Genomic DNA, 18,207 nt, shown 5'->3' on the forward strand with positions numbered 1-18,207 from the left:
CCTGCCGATGCAGGGGACGTGGGTTCATGCCCTGGTCTGGGAAGATCCCACATGCCGCGGAGCGGCTTAGGCCCGTGAGCCATGGCCGCTGAGCCTGCGCATCCGGAGCCTGTGCTCTGCAACGGGAGAGGCCACAACAGTGAGGGGCCCGCGTACCGCAAAAAAAAAAAAAAAAAAAAAGTAATTCCCAGTCCTTGTAATAGTTTTCTTTGGTTTTTGTTTTCCCTGAAAGCTATAGGAAAGAAGTTACAGAACATGCAAGAATGCACATTTAACATAAAATGGTCGTTTACAGGGTCAAAGAACTAAAGAAAGGCATTAAATGTTGCACTTCAGCTAGCAGTCGAAATCGAACATCTGGAAACTCTTCTCCAAAACGAATTCAGAGCTCTCCTGTGGCCCTGCCAGGGGACAAGTGTTCTCCCAAAAAAGTCAAGCTGGGGCTCCAACAGTCACTCACAGTGGCACCTGACTCCACGAGAACGAAGGCCCATCCTCTGGCCAGTCACCCAGCCAATATCCCTTTTGCTTCTGTACCTAAGGCTCCTGGTAAAAGGGGTGGCTCTAGAGGGAGTCCTCCCCAAGAGTGGGTCATTCAAACTAGCTCTATCAAAGGAACCATGCGGCCTGGACATTTAGCCAAAAAAGGGGCAGAAGAATCAGCTGCATCATGCTCTGAGAAAAATCCAGTCGGCAACAAAACTGCCCTCGGGTGGGGAAGCAGGGCCCCTGGCCCAGGAGAAGAAGCAGTCCGTGGTAAGCTGCCTTCCCGGTGCAAGAAAGTGCAGACTGTGCAGCCAGTGCAAAAGCAGCTTGTGTCACGAGTTGAACTCTCCTTTGGCAACGTCCATCACTTAGTAGAGTACAGTCAGGGCAGCAAGGGGGGCACACCTACTAGGCCTGCCTCTGAAGCTTGGACAGACATCCCTCCACATCAGAAGGAGAGGGAAGAACATTTGCGCTTCTATCACCAGCAGTTCCAGCAGCCACCTCTCCTCCAACAGAAGTTAAAGCACCAACCACTGGAAAGGTTTTTATGCCAGTCCCGGCCTCCAGAGGGGCAGCTCCAGAATGACACCCCTCCTCCCTTCCACTCTTGTTGTGAGAGCCATGATGGAGCCCAAGCTGAGGACCTTGATGACAGCGATTTCAGTGAAGATTCTTTTTCACATGTTTCCTGTCAGAGGACCACAAAGCAGGGAAACACCCTGGAGAATAGCGAAGGCTCGTTCTTCCTTCATCAGAGGGAGCAAGGTCCTGAGGAACAGGTAGCCGAAAGGCGGCAGAGTCTGTGTTTTAGCCCCAGGACAGAAGGTGACGAGAAGGGTCTAACTGGAAGCTGGATGTACTCCAGGGACCCCGCAAGCCACAGGATAGCACTTGATCACGGCCACAGCCCAAGTCAGGTGCCCTTGGACTGGAGCAGAGAGGAGGACTCCACCTCCTCAGGGCCTCCTCCTGGAGAAAACCTGGCAGAGAAGCCTTACTGCTCACAGGCAGACTTTGTATATAACCAGAAAAGGGGGGGCGGCCCAGCCTTTGACCTCAGACAGGATGCCTTCAAAAATGAGGTTCCTCGGCAGGCTGAGGGCAGCTCACCATCCCTGGAGGAAGATGGTTGCACTTTCTCACTATCCCACATCACAGTTCCTGGATCCCCAGACCAAAGAGACACAGTGAGCACACCTCTGAGAGAAGTCAGTGAAGATAGCCCAACTGTGGCAACCAGAACAATGAAAAACAGTAACCCTTTCCAAGGAGAAGACTCTAGAGGGGAACTAGGCACATGCTCTGAGCATGCTTCTGAACTGATGGCTCCCCTCACCATGTCTCTCCTGGAGAGCCCAGATGATGAGGGCTCTCCTCCCTTGGAGCAGTCGGCCCAGGATGGAGCTGCGCACAGTCTAGTGGCAGCAGACACAGGGGGGCAAGCTGTGGGCCACACAGTGTCATCTGGTGATCAAGAGGCAGACCTGCCAATGTCTTCAGCAACTGAGCACCTGTGGCTCTCATCATCTCCCCCCGACAGTAAGCCTGGGGGTGATCTTCCAGCTCTGTCCCTGTCACCCATCCATCAGCACCCACCTGACAAGCTGCCCAACAGGGAGGCTGACCTGGGGGAGCCCTGTCAAAGCAGAGAGACTGCACTCTTCTCCCAGGGGCACTATGATGGCGATGCTGAGACAGAGCTGGGCTGCTCCCAGGGTTTCCCAGAAAAACCCTGCCTCACCATACATACTGGGGGACCCCACTCTGGGCCTACATTCACCCCCCAAACAGGAAGTAGTGATGTGGCTGACCAGCCCTGGGCCCAGGAGAGAAAGCACCTGGCAGGGCTTGGCTGGCAGGAGCTGGATTTGTCCACAGATCCCATCAAGCTGTCTTGCTACAATGAGGACATCACGTGGCTCAAACGCAGGCCAATCCCAAGGTACTTAGCAAGGCTAGGTTCTCCCAAGACTGCCAGGACACTCCGTCAGCCCATCCTGGGGCACGCACAGTAAGTTGGACTTTCCTACCTAGACTTGAGCCCCTTTGGCACCCCTACTCCCACTACAGCTGAATGTTTTGTCTGTTCTGGGAATGGCTGTGGTTGGCTCAGAGAAAGGCTTTTTGTCCACCTTATCAAGGGAGCCTGCCTAGATGCATCTGACATGAACAGCAGGAATAAAATGTATTGGAGCAGGCCTGCCAGGTAGGGTAGGTGGGATGTGAGTGAAAGAAGCTTGGGAAAGCTGAGATGTGAGTGAAAGAAGGGAGGATCTGACCCTATAAGTAAGCCTAAGACCTATGGTGAGATCAGAATCCTCTTCTTCATTCTGTTGGGCCTGTGCTCCTGGAAGTGCTCCCCAGGGACACAGCAGCAGCAGCCTTGTGACCCCAGAGCCAAGGCTGGCTGGTCACCTTCCAAGATGGTGAAGGTAAAAAACAGGGGCTGGTGATTTGTGCTGCTTTCCCTGAAGGAGGCTGTGGATGGTACAGCAGAATGAGAGAGCCTTTGAGAATGTGAGAGAAAGGAGGGCAAGAGGTCTAGCAGCATCAGAGGCCCAGGAGCAGGAAGGCAGGGCAGGCCTATGGGAACAGATGCTTCCTATGTGAGGCTGCGGCCCTCTGCTAGGGCTCCTGATACCTGGGCAGACCGTCTGCCAGCTGCTCGCTGGGGCTCAGGCCTGGGCCTTGGGCGAAGAGAAGGGCATGTAGGGATGTGCACCTCTACAAGGTAGACAGTCTTGCTGTTTCCGTGGTCTCTATCCATCAGTGGAGTCTGACACAGTCAGGTCTAATGACCCTGTAGATGTTTCTAAATTTGGGGATCAGAGGATGGGGGGATGGTCAGTGGTAACCTAGAGGTTGGAGGTCACAAGCTAGGGAAGATAACATGCTGAGCCCAGAGGTTTTATTAGCTGGATTCTTCTGACAGAAGGCAGATCCTCCAGCTTCTAGCTCAAACCCCCTTGCTTTGGTCCCTGAACTCCCCAAAGAAAGTAGAAATCACAGCAGGCTAGGTGGCTGGCTCTACCTTGTGCCAAGTGTGCCAGCTGCAGTGGCACAGCCTTGAGCTTTCTTGCAGGGAAGATGTGGGCAGCTCCTGTGGAGGAGAAGCAGCATCCAGCCCTGTGCCTCAGTGTATCTGGAGGCAGGGGGCTGCTCCAGAAGCCCATCTCTTCTCAGAATCTCATTTGTACCCCCCTAGCCCCTTGACAAGGCCTGAAAAGAATGGGTGAGGGGCAGGAGGTGCTGGGGAGCTGGTCCTGGTCACAGCCTCGGCCTCTTTGGGCAGAAGCAGCTCCTGGCCTGGAAATGAGGCTCACTTCCAGAAAGCTGCCCAGGAGAGATGGGAGGCCCGGAGGACCACAGCATCCCCTCTGGTTCCCAGGCAGGTACTCATCCGAGCACACCAGGAACAGCTGGATGAAATGGCCAAGCTGGGCTTCAAGGAGGAGACCCTGATGAGCCAGCTGGCTCCTAATGTAAGTGGTCTTGGCCGGACTCTCAGGGGTTGTTGGGAATTAGCCTGCAGCTAGTTTGAGTGTCATCCTTTTTTGATGCAGCTGTGTGTACAGAAAGGGTCTGCTGTCACACTCTAACCTTGTTGAGGCCTTGGACCTGCTCTTGCCACCCCTCTGAGTTGGCTTGAGGGCGTGCAAGGACAGGTGGGAGATGGTGCTACACTCCCCATTCCCAGGCCAAAATGTTTCCAGCCTCTGTTCTTTGCCATTCTGCCCTCCTAGTGGCTTGTTGGTGCCCCTCCCTGTGATGGTAACAGTGACTTACTTGCCTTATGCAGACCAGAGGTACTTCTACAAAACCACCCTTCTGCCCTGCGAAATACCTCTCTGTGTAGAAAAGTGGTCCCACACTGTGCCATGGTGACTGTCCTGCAGATTTTCCAGCTGGAGGAAGGGCCTGGGCTCTGAAATCTTCATACAAGAGAAGGGACTAGAAAAGCTGATCTGGCAGCAACAGCAAAAGCTCCACTTGTCCTTTGTTTCCTTTCCAGGATTTTGAAGATTTTGTGACCCAGTTAGATGAAATCATGGCTCTGAAGTCCAAGTGCATCCAGAGTCTGAGGAGCCAGCTGCAGCTATACCTGGCCTGCCACAGGCCAGCTGCGGCCCCTGAGAGGACAGTGGTGTCTTAGAACAAGATCCAGTATGTGGTGGCTGGGCTCTCAAGAGCTGGAGGGCCTCTGCCAGGTCCCCCTACAGATATCAGAACCCACTCCCTGGTCCTGCCCATGCTAGCCTCTCCCTAGCCACATGTGGCCTTGGCTGGGCCCCAGCCCCTCTCTCAGGGCCAAGCATCCTTCCCTCAATTCTAAGCACAGGAGCATCTGTAAGGAAGGACAGATCAGCCTGAAAAACTTAATAGGCCCCTCCCTTTTCTTTGGGACTGGAGGAGGATTTGCCTTTACTGACCCCTTGTCTGTGGAAACACAGTTAGGTCTAATAACCCTGTAGATGTTTCTAAATTTGGGGATCAGTGGATGGGGGGATGGTCAGTGGTAACCTAGAGGTTGTGTTGAGGTCACAAGCTAGGGAAGATAACATGCTGAGCCCAGAGGTTTTATCAGCTGGATTCTGTGCCTTTCTCCAGGACTTGGTCAAAAATGAAAACATTGGTGCTAGTGGGGCGGGGGAGGGTGAGCTCTGCCCCATCAGCCCTTGGAGATTGATTTGGGACTTTAGTTAGCTTTTGAAAATGTAAAATGAATAAACCTTGATGTCTTTAATAGCAGCAGATGTGGGACAGGCTTTATGCTTCCAGTTCCCCTCCCTCCCTGCAATCCAGTATTTAGACAGAAGAGGGTGCTCGCGTCACTGCATTATTCTTTTCCAATCTCTACCTTGTGCTGGGACCATCCACCTGCGTCATGCTCTGGCTCCTGTCTGTGAATCCTCACCCCCACGCCCTCACGGAATAGTGGAAGAGCTGCAGTTATCTCAGGCAAGTCTGTCTCCTAGCCTCACCCTCATCCGGGACTGCCCTGGCAATCTACTCCCCCCTCAATGGCCTGTGTTCAGGGTCTTGGCACTGAGTGCTCTGGTCAGTAGTGTGAGATGAGAGTGAAAGAAGGGAGGAGTAAAGCAGTTCTACACACATACACGCACACCTTCATGTGAGTTCCTTCTGTATCTTTTTAGCAGAAAGAAGCTTAAGAAATACCAAGTGGCCTCCAGGTGGCCCACTTAACCAAGGCCACCCTGGATCAAATTGAAATTCATGTCAAAGCCCTTGGCCCTGGCACCATTTTGGTATGAAACTTTGATTTCCTACAGGTAAAGGATAACTTTTACAGGTTTTTAAAAGAAGGGTTTAATTAATTTTAAAGGCCAGAAGAGGGGCTTTCTGAGACAATGGCCATGCCTGACCTGACCACCAGAGGGCAGCCTCTTTCCAGCTTGGTGCTTCCCAGCCCAAAGGTTCTGTACCCGCTCCTCACGTGATCACTAAAAAAAAATTAGAGACCCATCCAAGCCAAAAGCACAGGAGGGACTGTGGGGCAGTATTAAGTATAAGGACAAGAAACTCTAGGGATAAATCTAGTTCCATCAGCTACATCAGCACTACTGAGAGCTAATAAAGCAGTCTGAATCCCAGTCCTGCCTGTGGAACACATAATTATGCATGATGCTGCTCAGAGGACAAGGGGCTTGTTCCTCATTTCTGAGTGATTCCCCTGAAGGCCCAGCCTGTCTCACCGCCACAGTCAGTCTTGCAGGAAGGCATATGTCTATGTCCTTGACCCAGAGACTGGGCTAGGTCAAGTTTAAACAGACCCTTGTCTACACCTGCCTTTACAAACCGAAAACCAGGGCAGACTGGGGGGCCAGCTCCTGGGTCCCATGGGCCTAAGAGTTGGAAGAAAGTACTGAAATGACAGAAAATGGTTAGCTCCTGTTCCATCCCCAGCAAATCCCTTTACCACTCACTCACTTCCACCCTGCAGTATAACAGTCCTTGGCAATAAAGAAGTTATCACAGCAGGATATACCTTTTAGATTTTTATTAGTAGTTCTCTCTGAAAAATCAAAATAGTTAGCAAATTACTTTAGATTCATCAAGACTGTATATCCTTTGTATTTAGATCTTTAATGATGTACAACATAATACAAAACAAACCAAAGACTAATTTCTATGACTAGGTGTTATTCATTGTGTCATCCTAGAGCAGGGGGCTGGAGGGAGAGGCTGTTCTCCAGGGAGAACTGAGGTGGAGTTAGTGCTGGGTGACTAAATCACAGCCTCTTTCTTCCCCACTTGATGTGCTAGGAAGGGGCCAATGATTTCTTAAACTGACAACTGTTTTCTAGAGCAGGGGGCTCTAAAATCTCGGGTAGCCGAAGACTGTGGTCCAAACCAGGCCAAAAGAAACAGGCTGGGGCAGGGAAGTATGGTAACTGCCTGGCAGAAAAGGCAAACTCAGGGCCCCAAGGGGAAAAGGGCATTCTTTGCACCTCAGAGACATTGCAGAACCAGTGTTAACACTAAGTGACATCGTTAAAGGGGGAAAAAAACAAAACCCTGGAAGAACCTTTCAATTGCACTCAACTTGGATTAGAGGTCAGTCCACCCTTGCAGAGAAGGGAAACATCTAGCCCCAGAGCAGCACTGAGTCTGGCCCTCCCACCTCCTTCTCCCCAACTCCTTTTGGCAGCTGGGACAGGTTTCGGCTGAGGCCATACAGACCCCAGAAAGACCAGAGAAGTCTCTCTGGATGGCCAAGGTGGGAAGGACACTTCTCAGAATACAAATACTTTTACTGTGGAAGGAGCCGGGACAGTTCCGGGGGCATATGCACGCCCAAATCTTCCCCACTTTCTCCCCAGCTCAGGACCTAGGCTCATAGAGACTTGGCAAACACAGTCTCTACACCTGACCTTCCACCCCCAAAAGAAAATCCGGAAGCGTGCCCCTTCTTCCCCACAGGTGGTCTCCTCAGGGCCTTCGGCGGGGGGGGGTGCTCCGTGGCAGGGCCTAGGCAGGGCCTGGTCTCAGCTGGCTCCCGCCCGAGCCATGAGGTCTTCCAAAGCATTGTCCTGGTCATTGTTGTGTAATAGCAGAACTTCCTTAATATCTTTCAGTTCAAAGCCCATTTCCTTAAATTTGCTCATTAACTGAAGAAACTCCATCATCTAAGGGAAATAAGAGAATACAGACTCAAGAAAGGGGTCCAAGCCACACAGCACAGCTGAGTGGAGGAATATGTGTGTAAGGGGGCTGCTTGGGGGAGCGTTCTTTGCCAGAGCCTCATGAGCCTCTCTGAGGTCCCCTAGCAAGCAGAGGAGGGCCGTAGAGGAAGCGAGGCTGTGGAGGAAGACAGGTTGATGCCATGGCCAATCGTCCATCAGGAGCCATGCCCAGTCCCAAACCTTGCTGACCTTCACTCAGGTCCCACCATCCACATCTGTGTTCCCACCCAGCAGGATACTGAACCCAGAAATGGCTGCTTTCTGGCTAGCAGCCTAGGTGAAGTGACTAGCAATCTCCCCCAACATCCAAAAATATTGGCTTTTTGCCCAGGTCATTTTTCCCGTCTCTTCCCTGGGATTCTAGATAGTCTTCAACCCGATACTTTATCTGAGCCAAACTAGCCAAATGCCTTTCTGGACATGAGAAATTCTGTGCTTCAACTACCTCTGCCTACAGTCACTGGAAGGGATGAAGGTTGTAGTCCAGGAGGACCAAGACAGACTACTTTGTCCCTTCTTTCCAGAGGGTTCCCGTGAAGCATGAAGGTTCCTACCTTTTCCTCTGAACACTGCTGCATTTCCAGAGCCTCTTCCACTAAAAGAGGGTCAAAGCCCTTCTCACAGAGCTGTCCATGTGCAAAGAGATAGTCGAGAATCTAAGAAAAGAGAAAGGTTTAAGCACCTATTGCCACTCTTGTCTGCGCTTCCCAAAAGTCTTACACAAACCTACAAGTGTGACATCTGCTCCCCACCCTGGCTATTAGATCCTAGATAGGACTTGATTTTGTGCCTTGAATTGTGTCCAACACAGCAGTACCTCAGTGGCTACTTGCTGATAGGTACACCCTTCTAAACATGCATAGCCATTTTTCAAAGGAGTTCCTGTCACAGCTGACTCACATCTCCCAGCTGATGTCAATTCCACAGCCTAGGCAGGATATTCTTTTTTTTTTAATGGTGACTTTTCTTTTTTCTAAATTTATTTATTTATTATTATTAGCATCATTATCATCATTGGCTGCACTGGGTCTTCATTGCTGCGCACAGGCTTTCTCCCTAGTTGTGGTGTGCGGGTTTCTCACTGCAGTGACTTCTTGTCACAGAGCACGAGCTCTAGGCACATGGGCTTCAGTAGTGGTGGCACGTGGGCTCAGTACTCGTGGCTCATGGGCTCTACAGCACAGGCTCAGTAGTTGTGGCGCACGGGCTTAGTTGCTCCGTGGCATGTGGGATCTTCCCGGACCGGGGCTCGAACCCGTGTCCCCTGCACTGGCAGGTGGATTCTTAACCACTGCGCCACCAGGGAAGTCCCAAGATATTCTTCTAAGAAACCACCCAAGTCAGAAAGTGCCCCCAAGGTTTAGGACTCCAGTACACTATTTTGGAACTCCCTGGGCAGTCCTGACAGGATAAGCATTTCTGGAAGAAGACATCTGACCATACCTCAAGCCTAGAATGCTGTCTCAGGAGAGGCAGAGAAGGGGATAACTGGGTAACAGTCAACAACTCCAATACTCTCAAAGCTCTCCTTCAGCCTAGGTCTCAGAGCAGCCCCCAAAGCAGAAGCTGCAAAGCACTGCTGCTGAGGCTGCTGGTTTGCCCAACAAAGCACCCTGAGTCCTGCCCACACCCCCTCAAGTCACAGGAAAAGACAATGGTGCTGTGAGTCTGAGGGACTCTAGGATAAAGGCAAGACACTATTCCAGCTCCAGAGATGTGGGACCTCTCTCCTACCCCCGCCCTGCCCCATGGCTGACTAACCGCTCACCTGCTCAATATTCTCTCCTTTCTTCTTCATGGCTTTCAAGACACACTCATATGAGTAGCCCATGCTGACCACCGTCTCCACACAATGCCGCTCACTGGGGGACAGCGTCTGCAGTTCAGAGTAAGCCTGGGGACAGCTGGGAGTGTTGGGCACTTGTGACATTGAGAGATTAGGAGGTGTGACCTGGTGGTGGAGAAACAAAAGGATTAAGGCAAGAAGAAAGACATGTAGCCCAATCCAGGGGCTTGTCGTTTCTGACCTAATGAAACCTCCCAGTCAAGCAACCTGCCTGCAAGCAAGGGCCAGGTTTCTGGCCAGACATCCTGAAGAAGACTGAAGAGTGGTAGGGGAGCTCCAGCTGAGAGAGAGAAAAACTGGGAAGACACCTGCGACTGTGGCTGTCCTCTGCCTTCATCCCACCTTGCAGAGTGAGGAAGCACCACAAGAGCCACATGCCCTTCCATGCCCAAACCCCCTGGGCTTGAGGTGGAGAAAGAAGTTCTGAAAACTACATTCGGGACTGATGCCCAAGCTGGCTGCTGTTATTTCTCTCCAAGGCTCCTTTATCCCTTTCGTAGGCTGCCGTATCTGAGTCCTAAAGGGATCAGTAACCTCAAACACCCCCACTCTGGACTGACTCTGCCAGTAATGTGTCCATCCTCGCTTCTACTATCGCTGGCTGGGCAGAGACTGCCAGCGCAGTTCCCACACTTGGCCAGCTCAGGGCTCCCGTGCTCTGAGGGCACTCCATCTCTGCCCCACACCATGCACTGTGCTTTGATTCCCTGCAATAGCTGCTGTTGTACGGAGCCAAGACTGAAGGACTGCTACCCACTCCAGGCTGTGCCCTCAAGGACTGGACTGTGGTCTCTAGGGCCCTGCTGCTACTGGACCTTACTAACCCCAGCCTGACTGGTGGACAGATTCCCAGGATTAAATCCTCGCACCACTTCTGATAATGAGTCAGCCCCAAGGCAAAAAGGCAGCTCACTCCCAGGCCAAAGGACAGAACCACCATGGGAACAAGGTCACAAGCTGTTTGACAGCTTGGCCCAGCTCTGAAGAACCAGGGAAAGTTTTTCAACAAAATTTTCTTTCTTTCTTTTTTTTTTTGCGGGGGGCCGGGGTGGGGGAGGGAGGAGGGGAAGGAGCCTGCTATCCTAAAAGCATGTTCAAAATTATATAGCTCCGGACTTCCCTGGTGGTGCAGTGGTTTGAAATCCGCCTGCCAATGCAGGGGACACGGGTTCGAGCCCTGGTCCGGGAAGATCCCACATGCTGCAGAGCAACTAAGCCCGTGCACCACAACTACTGAGCCTGTGCACCAGAGCCCACGAGCCACAGCTACTGAAGCCCACGCTCCACAACTACTGAAGCCCACGTGCCTAGAGCCCGTGCTCCACAACAAGAGAAGCCACAGCAATGAGAAGCCCGCGCACCACAATGAAGAGTAGCCCCTGCTCGCCGCAACTAGAGAAAGCCCGTGCGCAGCAATGAAGACCCAAAGTGGCCAAAAACAAACATATTTTAAAATATATTATTAAACTAAAAATAAAATATTAAAAACAAATTATATAGCTATAACTGGATGCTCTCCTCCAAGTCAGCTGGGAAAAACCAAGAAGATTCTACAGGCCTAAAAGCCAGTAGTTTCTGCTTAACCATCTCACCCACAGCATACTCCAGGCAGTCCAATCGTGGGGCTCAGTCATTAGGTTACAGGAGTCACGACAGGGCATGGGAACTGCATCACACCCTCTGGCCACTGCAGGCCCCAAGATTGTCTCTCTTTTCAGGGGCAGGCTCTACCTGGGCTTGAGAATACCAATAGCCAAACAGCATTTTGGTCGCACTGCTGGCACAGTACTTATTACACACAGTATGAGCTCCTAGAGGTTAGTTTCCATGACACATGCATTTCTAGATGCCTAAGGCCTGGCTTTGAGCTTGAAACTTACCCCTAATCAGTTACTGAATAAGTGGAGCTCTATTAGGATCTCAAAGGGGGGATTTTCATTTAACACAATAAGTTGACACTGATTCTCCTCCCCTCCAAAACCCACTAAAATGATAATAAAACAATTAAAACTGTATTAACCTTTAAGGTCAAAGAAAAAGAGGGAACAGCAGAGGACAATATATTTCAATGAAATTTTAGAAGGTGGAATGCTAATGGAGGCAGAGTAATGGGCAGAGGCAATGAAGTTACACGCCCCTGGAGACCCCGAGAGAGACGGGTTCAGCATTTGGAAGCACCGGGTACTGTTGGGATAAGGCAAGAAACGAAGGCAGTGATCAGAGCAGAAAACCCTCAGGCAGACCTTCCCCACCTCACCTTTGCAGGAGGCAGAACATTAAGTCTCTAGAAAACGTGAGCCAAAAGGACTAAGGATACCAAGCACAGCATATGGCAGAGTGAGGTGCAAGAACCAAAAGGGACTAAGTAACTACACCAGCATTCCCCACCTTCTTTAGCATTCAAGCAGAACTCTCTAGATAAATTTTAATAGCCCCCAAGACCTTCACATGTTGATGTTTTGCAGAGCTCCCCTCAAAGCCAACTAACCTTCAGCCTATAGTGAATCTTCATGATCAGCAAGCACACCCCAACATACACATTCTCCGTTTTGATTTATTTTAGTGCCTCACTCTTAAATGTGAATAGAAAGCCAAAGCCACCAACATAAGACCAAACCAGAAGAGGGAAAAGACAAAACACTTGGAAATTTAAAATAAAGTAAAAATTTTATTTAAAAGATTATATTAAAAAAAAAAAGGGTTATACACAGGCAAGGATATATCCCAGAAAGTAAAACATAAAGTCAAAGAGATAGAAAATACAAAAAAGAAAATACAAAGCAACGAACCACATCAACCAGATTTTGAAAACTGAGCTGAGCCTTTGGATCCAGGAGGGCCAAGCACAATGAATGAACAAAGCCCATCACTGGTAAATTTCTAATCTCCAGAAATGAAGAAAAGAAAGCTTGTGGGAGTAGGGGAAGAAATCAGAATAGCACTGTATTGCTAGAAATCAGTGGAGCTTATACTTAAATTTGAATTTTTTTTTTTTAAGGGAGCAATGTCTTAAAAATTCTTGAAGAAAAATGACCTTCAACTAAGAAATCTAAATCCAAAGTATTATTCACATGTGAGGGTAAAATTAAGACATTTTTAGATATTCAAGGACTCAAAAATAGGACTTCCCTGGTGGCGCAGTCGTTAAGAATCTGCCTGCCAACACAGGGGACACGGGTTTGATCCCTGGTCTGGGAAGATCCCACATGCTGTGGAGCAACTAAGCCCACGCGCCACAACTACTGAGCTTGTGTTCTGCAGCCCACGAGCCACAACTACTGAAACCTGCACACCACAACTACTGAGCCCATGCGCAGCAACTACTGAAGCCCGTGTGCCTAGAGCCCGTGCTCCGCAACGAGAAGCCCCTGCACTGAGAAGCCCGCGCGCCGCAACGAAGAGTAGCTCTTGCTCACTACAGGTAGAGAAAGCCCGCACGCAGCAACAAAGAACCCCCCCCCCCCCCCCGCCAAAAAGACAAAATCAGACAGGTTGACCAACATGCTTGAATGTATTTGAACAAGAAAATTATCATTAGGTCTTTGGCAGCTCTTTTGGAGCATTTGGACAAAATTAGCAACAGGCACAAAGAAACCATGCAGACTTTTTTAATGGGGCAGTTAAACTAGAGAAACAAAAAGCTACCAAAAAAATCATCATCATCACCAGAGTACACCATCTGAACTCAGTAATAAATATTTACCCAACCATAATAATATGAACAATAACATTAACTGAACCGAAATTTGTGATATAAATATGATGGGAGGTACAGGAAGAAGGTAGAGAAGGGGCTATTATCAGAGCTAAATCCTCAACTACTGCAACAGGAAGTATAAACCTGTCTAAAATTGATAAATTTAGAAAAAATGTAAGCATCTAATTCAGAAATACAGAGATAAATCCCAGCATAAACAGTTTAAAGGTCAAAAGTGCCTGACTATGGGAAGCAAAACTGGAACTGGGGAGAGGTGAGGCAGGGAGCTACTGTTTTTCAATACAAGCCTTTTAAATGCTACTTGATTTCATTAAAATATGTCTGTAGTACTTTGATAAAAATAAATTCATTTTTTATTTTTATTTATTAAAAATGTTTTTCATTTGTTTATTTCTTTTTTGAGGCTTCCTATTTCTTCCTTTTCTTTTTCTTCTTTTTTTGGCTGTACCACATGGCTTGTGGGATCTTAGTTCCCCAACCAGGGATTGAACCTGGGGCCACAGCAGTGAAAGCGCCAAGTCCTAACCACTGGACTGGTAGGGAAGTCCCTCATTTTTTAAATCTAGAGATGGAGAAGGACTCTACTGTAAGTATTAAAGCAATGGCAACATAAGAAACGATCAACAGATTCAAACACCGAAAAGCTAAGAGATTGTATGTAATGAAAATTATTTAGGATACAATTTAAAAGCAAACTGGCACTACTCGTATGCTTCTTGGCCAAAATTAGTAAATTGAGAACTCAGAAGTATAAGGAAAAAGGCAAATATTTTGCTGAAGTAACTGTGAAAAAGTGGGAAATAGATATCCATAGCCGGAGAAAGAGAACCCAATGGCAGAATGAGCCTAACCTGTGAGCAGAGCAAGACTCCTTGAAGGGTTGAGGGGCAGTGGGAAGAGGCCCTGGTGCTAGGTCAGGCAGGTCTATGCTGGACACAGAATAAGGGCACATCACAAGATTGTTCCTCTTAACATGATCCCATGGAGTTCTCAACTTCTAAGATTAGTTTATATAAAACAGTGAAACATGAAATCAAAATCTAAAAAATGAGACCCAAACACTGGGCCTGAAATAGCCGACAAGAACCAAATTCCAGGAACACTTCCCTAGGAGTTCCTATTTGAAGGATGTATACAGTCCAGCTGACCACCATCACCACCCACCTGCCTCAAGTCCCTATCTTGGAGAGAAGTGCTTCTCTCACTGGGAAGCTCCTACCGTGGGCCTCAAAGACTCGCACTAAGGATAGAAAGCCAGGATGAGAACTAGGCTTTGCTCCCTGGAGGTAAGGGTCATGACTTCCTTAAAAGATCACCAGAACTCTGGGCTTCCCTGGTGGCGCAGTGGTTGAGAATCCACCTGCCAATGCAGGGGACGCGGGTTCGTGCCCCGGTCCGGGAGGATCCCGCATGCCACAGAGCTGCTGGGCCCGTGAGCCATGGCCACTGAGCCTGTGCGTCCGGAGCCTGTGCTCCGCAACAGGAGAGGCCACAACGGTGAGAGGCCCACATACCGCAAAAAAAAAAAAAAAAAAGATCATCAGAACTCCAACTCTGTTTATATTTGCCCCCCAAAGGCAGTCAGTCCCCAGGCCAGGGAGAAGCATGGTTTCCGCTGACACTCTAAGTCGGTGGGGGTGGGGGAACCTTTCAGAGTGCTTTTAATTCCTCTAAAGCACACAATGAGTCACAAAGCGAAGAGGAGTATCCTGCTGACCAAAGTCCAACCACAAACCAGGAGGAATTAGGATAAGGTCCACCCTAGGAGATGTTATGCACTCTATTTAGTTTCTCTGGGCCAGGGTCCATGGAAGTTTACGGGCAGCAGTAAGCTCTGACAATGGAAGCACTCACACAGAGAAAATCATTTACCAAGAATGTCACTGCTGGGAACTTGCACTCTTTGTAAGGCAGGCCAAGGCTCATCTTTTCTACCAGCTAATAGCAGGCTTATTATGGTCTCTCAGAGATTTCCCACTAATACAATCAGGCTCCTTTCTGGCTCTAAATACTGTCTTGATATGCTGTCATTTAAAAAAATCTGAACTGGTGTAGCAAAAGGTTCTTGGTCTTCTGTGATTTCTATTCTATAATGCAATTGTTCTGTGGGGCTGAAACAACCACATAAAGTAACCTCCCTATATATGTATGCATCTCTCTTGTGTGACAAATCAGATTTTCTTCAAGATGATACAAATTACAACTTTCGTATCAATCCACCCTTCAACACTAAATCTGACTTCCAACCTTCCCCTCTCCCTCCCTTTGGAGAAAACTGCACAATTCTTAGTAGTAAGAAAAAAAAAGTAATTGCAGGATTAAAACCTATAGGTTTAAAAATGACAAATTTCTATCTTTTGCTGAAACTTCCCATACAAATTATGCCCCAGTTACTAAAGTACCGCCCAGTTTGAAAAACATAACCCCAAATTAGTCAAACACAAAAGAGCCAAACTTCAAGGCAGAGTGAGATGGAAAGAGGAAGGAGAGGGAGGTAGGGAGAAGATAAAAGGAGGAATACCAAGCAACCATAAAAAAATTAAGAAAGCTAATAGGAAAAAGTAAAAAGGTACAAAGAAAGAAAGCCTTTAAAAAATGCAAACACAAGACATGGCAGCACAGAAAAGAACAAATTGATTAGGCAGGAAAACATCATTCACATGATACACATTATCTTTTTGAAGGAAAAGACCAAAAAGATGCAGGGAGGAACAAGCCAACATTAACCAGGTTAGGTGCAAAGCTAATAATCTCTGTCCTCAGAAAAATAAACAGAACTACATATACTTAATGTAAGCAAGGTCAATTTGGTCATGCCCCATCCTGCCCTAAACCTTGCAAAGAAGAATGTGAGGGTGGCAACTGCTGGGTAGAATTTAGAAATCTGTGGAGCTTTAATTCAGGGGGATTTAAAAGGCTTACCGTGGGACTTCCCTGGTGGCACAGTGGTTAAGAACCTGCCTGCCAATGCAGGGGACATGGATTTGATTCCTGGTCTGGGAAGATCCCACGTGCCGTGGAGCAACTAAGCCCGTGTGCCACAACTACTAAGCCCTAGAGCCCACGAGCCACAGCTACTGAGGCCGTGTGCCACAACTACTGAAGCCCGCGTGCCTAGAGCCCATGCTCCACAACAAGAGAAGCCACCACAATGAGAAGCCCGCGCACCGCAATGAAGAGTAGCCCCCGCTCACCACAACTAGAGAAAGCCCGCCCGCAGCAATGAAGACCCAACGCAACCAAAAATAAATAAATAAATTTATAAAAGGCTTACCGTGGGACAGGTATTTGGAGGTGATGATTCTTCTGTGCACACAGACAAGACAGAGAGGGAAGGCATCTGGGAATGGGTGAGGGTTGGCACCTCTGTGCCACTGTCCAAGTTCAAAGCTGAAAGCCCAAGAGCATGATGCCCATTGAGCTCACTGGCACTGCTTTGGGTGGAAGGCTTTAGGGAATTCCGGAACGTGCCACTGCGGAGGCAGGATGTGCTATGGAAAGTGCTTGCCATCTTGGCTGTCTTCTGACTGCTGTCATCAGAGTCAAGTTTGGGGAAGGACAGGGACTTGATATTGCTTACTGCAGGGATGGGGGGAAGGGACACTTTGGAAGACAGCGACATCTTTTCACAGTTGCCCAACTGTGGTAAGGTTATAAAGCCATTGGGTTTGTGAAGAGGCTTGAAATCTAGGGTTGCCCGCTCCAGGGATGCCAGGACCTCCTCATCCTGTAACACAGACCCAGAGCCACCTCTAGGCAAGTTACTGTCCAATAACTGGGCCATAATGGGTCCACTGGTTCCTACCAGAATGTTTCTCAGCTCTTCCTTCTCATCAATAGTTTTTAACTCCAGATTATCAAACGGGTCTTCTTCACACTCAAAGTCAGCAGGATTGAAATCTGCCTTTGTGTGGGGTGGGCTGAGAACTTTCTGTTTTGTGGCACTGCTGCTGACCCGAGTCGGCATGAGGATGCTGTTGTGCTGTAAGCTGGCAAGGATGGGATTGATAGGAGGTGGCATTGTGGCTGTACCGTGAGTCTTGGAGAAGCTCATTTTGCTGTCACCCTCTGGGCCACTCTTAGAATTCACCTTAGCTTCTGCTTCCTCAGCCTTGCGCTCTGCTTCCCACTGGGCTTCTTGGATTTTCTTAATATCTTCAGCCCACTCAATGGTTTTCTTTTCCAAAGAGAAGTCATACTGCAAAGATATATCAGATAAAGGAAGTGTGAACCCAGGTGGCTGCCCCTCCCCCACCCAATTCCTCCACCCAATTCACTTCTTCCTCACCCTGGCAAGGCAGCATTTATTAAGGTGTATGGGAGGATCCCCACTCAGGAAAACTAAGACTTCCTAATCTTACTTGATTTAATCAAACTATGCTCCCTGGTTACTTCTAGAAATTAACTAGAAAGGGCTCCTCTCACCTCTAATCCTACATACCAGGCCAAATGTACCTTGCCACTTCCCTTGCTTCTCTCCCCTCAGGCTATTTCCCTTCTTAGAATTCTTCATTGGTGGCTCAGGCAGAACTCAGCTGCCTCCTCTATAAAGCTTTCCTGATGGCCCATTCCTTCCTCTGAACTCTTACATAGTGTCTGTCTCTATCATTTGATGCTGAGCGCATGTGACCACAAGTAGCTTTAGTCTTCCTCTAAACATTTCCCCAACACTATCACAAGCCTCTTGTGGGCAGCAACTGGGCTTTAGACCCTCTTAAGGTCTCCATTATCTAACACAATGCCCTAAATAGATCCCGCACTCAATAAAAACAACAGCCCCTAGTATTTAAGCACTTACAAGGTGCCATGCATGATTCTAAGCACTTTTTATATATTAGTTCTCTAGATTTTTTCAGCAATTATAGGGGCTATGCTCAAGGTCATAAAGCTGTTAAGCGGTAGAGCCTGGATCTGAACCCAGGCAGTCTGACAACAGATTTTATGCTCTG

General features: G+C 48.7%; 2 protein-coding genes across 11 annotated transcripts in view; one reads left to right on the plus strand and one right to left on the minus strand.

Annotated features, from left to right (window-relative positions):
- KIF24 (kinesin family member 24) overlaps window positions 1-5,238 on the plus strand; it is a 60,088-nt gene extending 54,850 nt beyond the window's left edge. For 6 of the 8 annotated variants that reach the window (XM_027088958.1, XM_027088959.1, XM_027088961.1 and 3 more), the window contains 3 exons: window positions 296-2,500; window positions 3,782-3,971; window positions 4,502-5,238. In XM_027088958.1, coding sequence (XP_026944759.1) covers window positions 296-2,500; window positions 3,782-3,971; window positions 4,502-4,642 — 2,536 coding nt within the window. In that variant the 3' untranslated portion in view covers window positions 4,643-5,238. The remainder of the gene's footprint in view (window positions 1-295; window positions 2,501-3,781; window positions 3,972-4,501) is intronic. The other 2 variants (XM_027088960.1, XM_027088962.1) reach the window with 1 other exon arrangement.
- Window positions 5,239-6,493: 1,255 nt separating this feature from the next.
- Window positions 6,494-18,207, minus strand: part of UBAP1 (ubiquitin associated protein 1) — a 56,085-nt gene continuing 44,371 nt past the window's right edge. For 2 of the 3 annotated variants that reach the window (XM_027088966.1, XM_027088967.1), the window contains exons 4-7: window positions 16,533-17,456; window positions 9,463-9,645; window positions 8,249-8,350; window positions 6,494-7,637 (exon numbers count right to left, since the gene is read on the minus strand). In XM_027088966.1, coding sequence (XP_026944767.1) covers window positions 7,497-7,637; window positions 8,249-8,350; window positions 9,463-9,645; window positions 16,533-17,456 — 1,350 coding nt within the window. In that variant the 3' untranslated portion in view covers window positions 6,494-7,496. The remainder of the gene's footprint in view (window positions 7,638-8,248; window positions 8,351-9,462; window positions 9,646-16,532; window positions 17,457-18,207) is intronic. The other variant, XM_027088968.1, reaches the window with a different exon arrangement.

This window comes from Aethalodelphis obliquidens, unplaced genomic scaffold, assembly GCF_003676395.1.
Source record: "Aethalodelphis obliquidens isolate GAN/ISIS:26980383/991018 unplaced genomic scaffold, ASM367639v1 scaffold64, whole genome shotgun sequence".
NCBI classification, from domain to species: domain Eukaryota; kingdom Metazoa; phylum Chordata; class Mammalia; order Artiodactyla; family Delphinidae; genus Aethalodelphis; species Aethalodelphis obliquidens.